This window comes from Delphinapterus leucas, chromosome 7 (genome assembly GCF_059928025.1).
Source record: "Delphinapterus leucas isolate spDelLeu-1000000601 "Yukka" chromosome 7, BTC_Dleu_Yukka2, whole genome shotgun sequence".
Taxonomy (NCBI): Eukaryota; Metazoa; Chordata; class Mammalia; order Artiodactyla; family Monodontidae; genus Delphinapterus; species Delphinapterus leucas.
In genome coordinates this window covers 38266811-38278348 of record NC_143135.1, presented here as the reverse complement: position 1 = coordinate 38278348, position 11538 = coordinate 38266811, and the positions used below count along the sequence as shown (strand labels likewise).

At 52.2% G+C, this 11538-nt stretch overlaps 1 protein-coding gene across 1 annotated transcript in view; it reads left to right on the top strand.

Moving 5' to 3' along the window:
• Window positions 1-2693: 2693 nt before the first annotated feature.
• OTOG (otogelin) overlaps window positions 2694-11538 on the top strand; it is an 84415-nt gene continuing 75570 nt past the window's right edge. The window contains exons 1-7 of the mRNA XM_022555664.2: window positions 2694-2790; window positions 3211-3271; window positions 3436-3496; window positions 7239-7314; window positions 8286-8378; window positions 8561-8715; window positions 11352-11470. Coding sequence (XP_022411372.2) covers window positions 2694-2790; window positions 3211-3271; window positions 3436-3496; window positions 7239-7314; window positions 8286-8378; window positions 8561-8715; window positions 11352-11470 — 662 coding nt within the window. The remainder of the gene's footprint in view (window positions 2791-3210; window positions 3272-3435; window positions 3497-7238; window positions 7315-8285; window positions 8379-8560; window positions 8716-11351; window positions 11471-11538) is intronic.

Sequence of the window (11538 nt, the reverse complement as noted above, 5' to 3'; positions counted from 1 at the left end):
AGAATTCTGAGATTTTCAGAGGCCCAGGAAAGACACACAAAATATATTCCCCTCCAACTTACCTTGTTGATTTTCTGCATTTCGTAACTATGTCATATGGCTGTTTATTTCGTATATAGAATCCAGGCCGAGCAGCAAATGCCCTTATGAGGGGAATGCCATCCACTGGCACCCCAATCCTTCTTTTACATGACCACTGCCCCCTGCAGACTCTCTTCTTTAAATGCTTCCCTCTTGGTTTTAGGGATAAAACTGAGTCCTGCTTCTCCTCTCCCATTGTTACTGAGTCCAAGTTCGAACTGCTCACTGCACAACAGACCAATAAATTGTGAGACGAGTTGTTGGGGCAAGGAACAGCAACTTTTTAATTTTATTTTTTAAACATCTTTATCAGAGTATAATTGCTTTACAGTGTTGTGTTAGTTTCTGCTGTATAACAAAGCGAATAAGCTATGTGCATACAGATATCCCCATATTCCCTCCCTCTTGCACCTGCCTCCCACCCTCCCTATCCCACCCCTCTAGGTGGACACAAAGCACCAACCTGATCTCCCTGGGCTATGCGGCTGCTTCCCACTAGCTATCTGTTTTACATTTGTTAGTGTATATATGTCCATGCCACTTTCTCACTTCGTCCCAGCTTACCCTTCCCCTTCCCCAGCAACTTTATTTTTAAAGCCAGCAGACCAAGAACATGGTGGACTAGTATCCCAAAGAACCATCTTCCCCAAGTTAGAATTCAGGCTTCTTTTATACTGAAAGGGGTAGGGGTGAGGTTGCAAATTTCTTCGTGCCGGAATTCTTTGTTCTTATAGCCCTCCAGGTAGGTCTGGGTCACAATGTTCCTATAAAGGTCCAACAAGACAAATGTTATTCTCTGTTCTGAAACTTTTTATTTCTATATGAATGGGAAAGTGTTATACCTGTAAAGGTCAGAGGCTTGAGAATGGGCTATCCTGTATATTTCAGGCAATTGGCAACATTCTTAACTTGTAGCAAAAGCAATAGAATACAAAGGTTAAAGTAAAAGAAACAGCTTCAATATGGAGTCAGATTTGTCCTTCCCTATTACATCATGAATGTTCTTTTTCAAGCTTCCTCTAAGACAGTCCTGCCTTCACCCATTCCTTAACCAGTGTTCTTTAAGGCTCCATGCTTTGCTCTTTCCTCTTCATCTTCCCATCTAACCCTATGGCTTCAAATACCCTGTGTGGGGATTGTAGAGCCCTACATCAAGGACACCCTACATCAAGGACATAGGATAAAAACTTGGAATTAACCGAGCCCCCATAAGCAATTGTTGACATGGGCTCTCCTAATCTAAACAGGACAGCCCCCCTCACCGCCGGGCCCCTCCCGCCCCCCCGCCCAACTCCATATTAGGTAAAATATTCACCAGGTAGCAACCTTGTAGCACCCTGGCCAATCACCTAATGCCATCCTGCGAGCAGGAATTTTCTTTGTCTTCAGGCTATAAAAATTGACTACTAGAGCACAAAGGGGGTTGCCTCTCCCTGGTCTATCAGGAAATTGACCTGCTGTATTTGCAGCGCCCCTCACTAACTCTGCTCTTTGCTCTCCATAAACTCACTGTTTTCTAAAATACTTTGTGTCTGGAAATTCTTCTTCCAACCTGCGCACGGACCACAATAGGGATAGCTATGTGTGCTTTATTTACCACTTTATTCCCAGAACAATGTGTGGCGAGGAGTAGTTGCTCAACAAATTGGTTGAATGGATGAATGAATGAATGTATCCCAAATGTATACCGCTGCCCAGGGGCCTATGAAGGCCAACACTATCGTCATTATCATCACCATCATCATCTATGCGGCCTGGCATCTAGTTGGTGTTCTAGCACTTAGTTGGCCAAGTGAATGATACAAAGTTTCCCAAGGCTCTCAGGCCTACACTTCTACCATTTTAAAATTCTCCCTGGACAGAGAGGGTATCTTGTTCACAAAATTAAAGTTGTTTTGTCAAAGTATGGCCTCGATGGGAGCAATAATATGGGAGTGTGAGGCACTTCTGTCACTCAGTCAACATTCCCCAAGCTGGGGCCTGAGCTAGTGCTGGACATACAGAGGATTAAGCCATGATCCATTTTCTAGAGGTATTCAAAACTGGGGGTAGGGTGGGGACTTGGGGACTCAGGAGGCTGTAGTGGGGAGTGGTGGGAGCACAGGCTAGGACTCCACAGGCCTGAGCCCTGGTCTGCCACTGACCACGGAGTAGCATGTCCCGGGACCTTTGTAAAAGGAGTGCATAGGACCAGACTCATACCGGCATCTTGGGTCTCTGGTGTTAGGGGCTTCGGAAACCCAGGTTCCAGAGCCAGGGATCTCTGAGGAGCAAGGGACGTTGGAAGTTGCACAGACTGCCTCCTTGCTCCCCCAAGGGACTTAGGGCTGAGTGATCTGAATCCAGCCTCCCCTGGGGAGGTGCAGCCTAACGCCAAGAAGGGCAAAGGCGGGGCCACGGCCAGGCGCCTAAATTATGGTAATGAGCTGGGCAGTCCTGTCACTCTAGCTCAGGGCGGAGCCAAGAGCCTGGGAGGCGGGGCGAAGGGAAGCCCAGGGCAAGAGAGCGAGAGGGACGGCGGCCTCCTACGAGTAGGTGTTACCCTGCCTTCGCGGGAGAGGCACTCGAGACCCTGGCCGTTCGCTCAGGCTTCCTAGTCCCCGCGTGCCCCTATGGGGGCCCCGGCGCCCGCGTTCTGCCTGCTAGTCGCTTGCGTCTGGCTGCCCCGGAGTGAGCCGGCAGGGGAGTCCCTGCCGCTACAGCCTCTCGGTGAGACGGGTGTGGACTAGGGGACCCCAGGGGGCTGGGGGAACGTTTAGGGGGACGGGCCTGAGCAAGTTGGAGAGAGGCAGGAAAGAAAGAAGGTTTGAGGGAGGGCAGGGGGACACCCAGGGAGTGGGTCGGGGGAGAGGGACCGCAGAAGGAAAGAAAGGTCAGCCACAACCAGGGGAATGGCTCTCAAGCTGGGCAGGGTGGAAGAGACCCAAGTGGGGGGAACCAGAGAGAACTGGGGCACAGAGAGTGGGAAGGAGGAGGGAGACCCTTGTTGGAGAAGAGTCGCCAGGGAGGGGGAGAAAGGATTTGAGAAGGCTGCAGGGAGAGAGAATGGGGTGTGAGAGAGGCTTCCTAGCAGGTGGGGAGCGGGTGGTGGGAGGCATCGCTTGAGTAGAGAGTAATCCTGCTCCCCAGCCGCAGCACCCGCACCCTGGGGCAATGCAGAGCTGCAGCCTGAGCCAGCCCAGGATCCCAGGTGAGTAGGCAAGAGCTTGTGCTGCCCCACTCACTGGTTCCATCTTTATTCCTGGCGTGGGTGACCCCAGGGGTTAGCACAGAGGGTGGGATGGGCCTGGGGGTGGTGGGGAGGCATGGCCCACTCCTATCCCCTCACCCATGCCAGGCTTGTTTCTCATCTAGCCACAGCCATCAGGAGGCGATCCTTGCCATAGGGGATGCCACAACAGTGATGGGAGGCCAGGTAAGGGGAGGCCTGGGGAAGGGAGGCTTCACTGGGCAGGGGCTTATTTCTCTCTGGGTTTGAGGCTGGCAGGGAGCTCTGTAGGTTGCAGGAAGGGTGTCTTTGCAGTTATTCAGAGGGAACAAACAAGATTCCTAGAATGTGTTTGAAGTATGCAAATTTATAGGATGCCTCTACTCCCACTTTCCTAATCTCTTGGGGCCCTGTAGCCAGTTTATCTATTTATTTATTTAAAAATTGTTTTTTAGGGGAGGAGGGCACAAAGGTGCTATCAGGAGACAGCTGAGCTCTTTCCTTCCCTTGGTGAAAGTAGGAAGGTGAGAGTTTGGGAGAGTGTAGTCTCTTTTCCCTGCCTGGTCTAAACCCTGTCAGAGGCCCTTCTTCATCCCTGAGCAGTGCCCCAGGAGTGCTGCCTTGAGAGGAGAGACAAAAACCGGGCCACTTGGTGGGGTTTGCAAGGAAGGGTTGGTTGAGAAACAGATCCCTGACTACCATCCTCTGAGTCTTGACCATTCACTGTTGCCTACCTTCCCCAGCTCCTCCGTGCATTAGGGAGAGGTGGTGCTTTGTTCTCTCTCTTTGCCAAACTTCTTCGGTCTCTGGATCAGGTGACTCAATTTTTCTTTCTAATCCTGGCCTGCATTTGTCTCCTTTCTACAACCACGGACACGCTACAAATTCAGCCCACCCGAAGCCAGGTCCCCCAGAGAATCTCGAGCCTCAATTCACGCACCCTGGCTCTGGGGATCAGCTGTGGGGAGCTCCTTGTGCCAGTAGGATGGGAGCATCATTTATAAAAGAAAACAGTGTGTCCCAAATACCTGCCCTTTGGAAATAGATATGAAGACCCCAAGGTAGGAGGGGGCATACTTCTTTTCTTTTTTAATTGAAGTATAGTTGATTTACAATGTTGTGTTAATTTCTGCTGTACAGCAAAGAGACTCAGTTATACATATACAATACATTCTTTTTCATATTCTTTTCCATTATGGTTTATCTCAGGATATTGAATATAGTTCCCTGTCCTATACAGTAGGACCTTGTTATCTATTCTGTATCTAATAGTTTGCACCTACTAAGGGCATGCTTATTTTCTAATGTCTGGATTATATGGGGTTTTTTTTTCTCTTTTGCCCATTTCCTCAGACCCCAAGTTTTAGAATCACAGTCAGGTACAGTTTGAATTGAAAGATAATGTCATCACTCTTTTTATTTATTTTTATTTTATTTAAAAATTTTTTTATCATTCTTTTTATAGATGGGGAAATTGAGGTAGGTGAATGATTTGCCGGGGCCTTCAGGGCACAGCAGAGCAAGGTCTCCAGATGGAGCCAGCCTGTTCCCCCGTATCATGAATGCCCCTCCAGACCCCAGGAATCCCTGTATTTTAGTGGGGTAATGATCCTTCCCCAAGCATCTCATCCCCCTAGTGGGCTTCTTTCCTTGCTGGATTCCAGGGTAGGCCTCCCCTTCTTTTCCTTGGGGAAGCATCTAGACCAACCTACTGGCAACCCCAGTAGGTTTCTCACATTACTCCTTAGAGCAAACAAGGGGTTAGAATGGCCCTCCTTTAACGCTGCTGGAGTGGGGGGAGGGTGGGGAGGAATGAGGCTACTAGTTAGAAAGTGAACCTGGGGATCCTTTGAGGGCTTCTGCCTGGAGTGCCCTCTTCCGTGAGGGAGGGGGGGTCTCAGACCGGTAGACCACCACCCTTCATTTCAGTGCTGCCTCACTCTATAGAGCTCAGCCATTCTCCAGAGAATTGATGGTGTAGACCAGGAGTCCATGAACTTGGATGGGGGAAAAATGCATTTGTTCCTCAATGGAACTGAAATTTAGCCTTCCCTTTAGTTATTACTAGAGGCTACAGACCACAGCATGATAGCAGTGTCTGTGACTGTCACCGGTGGAAACCACAGATATTTTCCTATCGCCTTGCAATCATTGTTGCTATCTCCACATCTCATTTCTGGCTCACTGCCCCCAGATTCTGGCGGTGATACGGCCTGCTGCGGGTCTTGTGATTTAACGTATTAATAAAGAAGCACAAATATTACTGTCACCCAGTTTTATAAAATATTTGATAATGCATTGCAATATGTTTGATTTCCTTTGTCATCTTATGTCTCATATTACGTATTTAGAAACATTTATTCCAAGAAGGGGCCCGTAAGCCTCACTAGATTGTCAGAGGGGTTCATTGCATAAAAATGATTAAGAACTCCTGATCTATACTGAAGGTGAATCATCTGGACAGGATTTAAAATTCTTCTCCAGAAAATGGCCTCGACTTTTTGCAGCACAGGCTCTCTTACCCTCACAAGGCCGATCTCAGGGGCCACATCTGGGGGAGAGGGGGGCGAGGAGGCACAGGGACCAAGTTGAATTAAGCTCTGCAGGCCTGGGGGATGTTGGTGATGAGCCTTTCCCCGGCTGCTCTCTTCCATTGCCAGTGGTCTTTGAGGCCCTGTGAGACCGACTACTACCAGGGTGGGAAGCCTGGCTCCTTGGGCTCAGCCTGGGTCTACAGAGTAAGGAGAGCTGGGAGGACCCAGGAACCAGGGAGTGAGAACGCTGATACCTGGTCGAGGAGGGCCAGTGACCTCCGAGGGGGTCAGCGGGACAGTGAAGGGGGAGGGGGGGTGGGTGCCTGCAGGAGGTGCAAAGAGCTGGGGTTGGGCTCCAGGGATCAGGTGCTCTGCATACTTCCTGTGCTCCAAGTCCTTTGCTAGAGGCTGGGGATTCAGCCTGGGGACGCAGAGGTGACAGTGAGGGAGATAACATGTGAGACAAGCACCCTCAGTGTGGTTTGTGCCTCGCTGGCCCTGTGAGCAAGAACACGTGCTCCCGTTCACCATCCCTGGGCCGGACCGGGCACCCAGTCCGGGAAGTTGTACAAATGAGGGGGCTGAGGTCCTGAGAGGGAGGAGCCTGCTGTGCCCAGGGTCCCAGTCCCAGGTGAGGTCACGTTAGACACCTCGGGCTGGAGTCCTGAGAGGGCGGCTAGCCGTGTGGTGACTGAACACACGTGATGTTCGGGCAGTCCTGATTTCAGATGCTTTGTATCTCTGGAGACCGTGCATTGGGGCTTCTGGTCTGGGATATAGGGTCTCACAGGGCTTTGCCTGTGTCCTCGGATGTGTGCTCTCAGGGAGAGTCCTGACTCAGAGCTGAGTTCTGAGGACAGCCGGTGGTGATGTATGAAGCACTGTGTTTGCTGTTAGAAGAGTCCAAAATGTTGGGTGGGGGGGTCGGAGTGATGCCCCCCTGCCCTGGGGTGAGGGGCTGCCTTTGTTTCTTAGCTCTGCCCCATGTGGTTTCTGTGGTGAGGAGGTGTCGTGTTTGTTCTCCAGACAAGGGGGTTTTGTTCCAGGCTGTGGAGGACACAGAGGTTTACTAAGGAGGGAAGGCGCTGGGGAGGCGGTGGCGGGGGGGACGACACACTGGAGCATGGAGAGCAGCAGGTGTGTTCAGGCTACAGGCCTCCCCAGCCTGCCACTACGACGCCACTTGGGAGGGTGTAAACCAGGCCTCACTCCTCCGGACCTAGGGCAGGCCTGAAAATCCTGCCTTGCAGACCTCTCAGAGGGGGGTCTGGGGAAGTGGGGTGACTGAGGCGCCAAGCGGCAAAGGGCCTGCCTCCCTCCAGCTGAGGGGCAGGAAGGGCTGTGACCGCCGGGAAGGCTGCGCTCCCTGAGGTCAGCCCTTGACTGCATTCTCTTCCTTCTCCTGTCTTTAAAAGGAGGCTGAAGCCCTGGACTCCTTGGCCATGTCTTCCTGGGAAAGACGACTCCATCGGGCCAAATGTGCACCTTCTTGTAAGTGCCCCCTCCCTGTGGCCCGTGGGAGGCCCTGGCCTGCGGACAGCCCTGTGAGCGCAGGCCCAGACTCCTCTCGGGGCCTCCTGGGACCTCTTTTCCCTGCATGGGGTCTCTTTTCACCGTCCCCAGCCCCAGCCTCCAGCTCCACTCTGCTTTCTCCTTCCTGGCTGAGGAAGTGTCCTGTGCTGATGACCATGGCTCTGCGGCTGTCTGCCTCACACTGTCTGACTCCAGAGAGACCGAGCTTCTTGTTTAGTGGTTGTTTTTCCCTCTCTACGTCACCCTGTGTCTGTAGCCTCTTTCTACTTTCTGTGGCCTCTCCCCTTGCCCTGTCCTATGCCCATGGCCTCTCCCTTCGCCTGTCCTGTGTCCATGGCCTCTCCCCTCATCTGGCCTCTGTCTGTGGCCCCTCCTCTCACATCACGGCTCCTTCCTTCACTACCCTCTGCTTTGTCCTCTCATCCTCTGTGGCCTTCCTTTCCACTACATTCCACGTGTGCGGCCCCTCCCCAACCTTGGTTTACGCCCTGGACTCTTTCCCGGAGCTTTTGGAACAGCGAGGAAGAGCAGTACATGAAGATCTCTGGGCGGTCTCCCTGCTCACCCCACATGCTGCATGTTCGTAGTTCTGCCTGCCTTGCCTGGTGGCCAAGAACTTTTAGCTTAGGAAGCTGAAGGCCTAGGTGGGGCTGGCCTGGGGGCCACTTGGTACATACGGAAGGCAGGTACTCTGAGACCCCACCCCACAGCCTGCTAGGGATGGGGCGGGGCAGCCGTCTGAGGTGCCCTACTCCTACCGCCATTAAAGCTAGCTACTGAGGAAAGCTGGGGCTACCTGTGATGGGGATTTGAGTTCCATGTAGCTCTGGGAGGGCTGGGGCCTGGGGTCCCAGCCTGAGGGAGGTGCTGCCCCGATGGGTTCTGCCAATCTTGGCTTGATGGGAAGGTGCCTTCTGTCTCCCTTGCAGACTTGTTCTCCTGCTTCAACGGGGGTGAGTGTGTGCACCCGGCCTTCTGCGACTGCAGACGCTTCAATGCCACTGGGCCGCGCTGCCAGATGGGTGGGTCTGGGCTCCATCCCACCTCCAAGAGGGGCCATGGGTACAGGGAAATCTGCAGGCCTGAGACGTGGGGCTCTGGGCTGGAGGGGAGTGGGGGTGGCCCCGCCAGGGCTGGAACCCACTGGCCTCTGGCTCGGTGCCAACTGCTGCTACACAGACAGCTTCTTTTTTCTCTGGCTCAGTGTACAATGTCGGCCCTGAACGGGACAGCATCTGCCGGGCATGGGGACAGCATCACGTGGAGACGTTTGATGGCCTCTACTACTACCTGTTTGGGAAGGGCAGCTACACCCTGGTGGGGCGCCATGAACCCGAGGGGCAGACCTTCTCAGTCCAGGTGAGGCGTTCCCTGCTCTGCCTGTCTAGGAAGGTTCCACTAGGCCCTGAAGGCTGGGCTGGCTTGGGATCTACTTGTCATGGTTAGAGAGGCTGGCACCTTCTTTTCCCCTCCCAGCTCCCGCCCAGGGCATCTGCACCTGGAGTGAGCTGAGGGCTCCACGGTTCTCACTTACCCACCCATTACTGGTTGCCCCTGGCCATTCATTCACTTAGTCTCTCACTCACCAAGTATTTATTAAGTGCGTAATTATACTCCTTTCCTGCCACAAGGCCTGTTGCTGGCTCTGTGAACAAAGACACAGATGTGGTCTCTGTCCTTATGGAACTTATAGTCTAATGGGGAAAACAGACATCACGTCAAATGAATCATTTCAAGTGCAACTGAGTGCAATAGAGAAGTTCCAAATGCTAGAAGAGCATGTGACGGAAAACCTAACCTTGCTTACTGGGAAGGATGGTGATCAGGGAGGGCTTCTTGGAGGAAGTGATATTTAAGTTGGGATTTGAAGAATGAATTAGAGCTAGCCAAGTGAAGGGGTTGGGGTGGGGGCGGATGTGAGAACATTCTAGGCCAACAGAACATTGGGTGCTACGGACCTTAGATAAGAAAGAGCATGGTGCCACGGAGGAAATGGTAGAGGTCCTGGATGACTCACTTTAGGGTGATCTCCTCTAAGAAGCCTTTCTGCATGCTCTGACCTTCTGAGTGGGCTCAGGGGCTCCTTTCTGTGGAACCAAAGTTCTGCATCATTACCCTGTCATTGTGTTTCTCTTACAAAGGTCTGTTTCTGGTCCTACTCTCCAGATATAAGCTTTCTAGGCAGGAAGTATGTCTTTTCAACTGCTGTTCCCAGTACCTGGATTAATGCTCAGTAAAAGTTGTCTGGTATATGAACACGTGTGAGACTGACTGTTGGGCAGACCTGATTTTCACGTTTACCCTGTGTGTCAAGTGGGCAGTCACCTTCAGGCACAGCTCTCTACCTGGAGAAGAGTCTACTTGGGGAGCCAGCTCTGCTGGAGGGCACCTTGGCCAGTGCGGAGTTAAGGCCAAGGGGTTGGGAGATAGGGGAGATCCTGGTGCTCAGTGTCACCCCTCTGCCAGCTGGGTGTGCCCCTTCTGTCTCAGGCATAGACCTACCAAGAGGCTGCCTGGGGGCTATGCTCTGGATGCACTGGGAACCCTGACCAACTCTCCCCGCTTTGCCTCGGGGTATCATGGATATCACACATCATGACTGTGTCATTTCGTTGATGGATATGTCACAATTACTTAGACCAATGGGATGCCACACATTCATGGGTTATGAAATGAACTTAATGAGTCATAACCAGCCTAAAAAGAAAAAAGAAAAAAGAAAGAAAAAAGAGACTATAAATAGAAAATATCATAAGGATGCATTACACATTAATAGTGGTAATATTATTTTGTAAAACTTTTGTTTTATTTATATGTGTATATATTTCTCACTATGGGTCATGGTCACAAAAGTTTGAAAAATATTTAGACTATGGAATGGCTTTCACAGGTCCTACTTTCAGTTGAAATGGCTCCAGGCTGCTTAACCCCATTTAATGATAATCTAGTGGAAGGTTTGTTTGTTTGTTTGTTTATTTACTTATGGCTGCATTGGGTCTTCGTTGCTGTGCGCAGGCTTTCTCTACTTGCAGCGAGCGGGGGCTACTCTTCATTGCGGTGTGCGGGCTTCTCACTGCAGTGGCTTCTCTTGTTGCGGAGCACAGGCTCTAGGTGTGCGGGCTTCAGTAGTTGTGGCACGCAGGCTCAGTAGCTGTGGCTCGCGAACTCTAGAGCACAGGTTTAGTAGCTGTGGGGCATGGGCTTAGTTGCTCCGCAGCATGTGGGATCTTCCCGGACCAGGGCTCAAACCCGTGTCTCCTGCATTGGCAGGCGGATTACTGACCACTGCACCACCAGGGAAGCCCCTAGTGGAAGGTTTGCTCACTCATGGGACGGGTTTCCACATTTGGCAGATTGACATTTTCAGAGTTTTCCCTAAACTCTGGGAACCCCATCCCTCCCCTCCTTGGGTCCTATGGCCTTGGATGTATAGGTTCTGTCTGAGCAGGGGGCAGAGGAGACATGTGTGTGACACGCAGCACAGGAGTGACATGTGTGCCTGTGTGTGTAGGCGAGGGCTAGGCTGTATCTGCCAGGGTTGTGGTAGGAGTGTGTGTTTATAGTGTGTGCTTTGAGAGTGCCCTGTGATATACATATGAGATGTGTGTGTGTGTGGTTTGTATGAGCGTGAGATGGTGTGGGCGTGTAACTGGGCTTTCAATCCAATGAGATAACCTGGGATGGATAAGCAGAAAAGTCTGGACGTAGGAAGACAGCACGCTTGGATTAGAACCCTGGCTGTGTGTGCCCTTTCACCTCTCTGGGCGCCGGTTGCCTCCTCTCTGAAATACAGGTGATGAGAGCTCTGACCCTCCTGTGGTACTGTGGGGACCGGGAGAGATCACAGAGGAGACGAGCTTGGCACGCAGCAGGCAGGCTGTTGGCATTAGTGGAAGCTCAACAGGGTGCCCCTGGGCCCACAACCGAAGCTCGGGGCCAGGTATATGGCAGGAACCTGCACACTGGCCTCCGAACCGCCCCTTCTCCCCCACCAGGTGCACAACGACCCGCAGTGTGGCTCTTTCCCCTACACCTGCTCCAGGTCTGTCAGCCTCTTCTTAGCGGGTGAGCAGGAGATCCATCTGGCCAAGGAGGTCACCCGTGGAGGCATAAGGTAACTGTAACATCTTCTGCCCTGAGCTCCCCTACTCCCTGGCATGGGTGGTGGTGGATGGGTAAGCA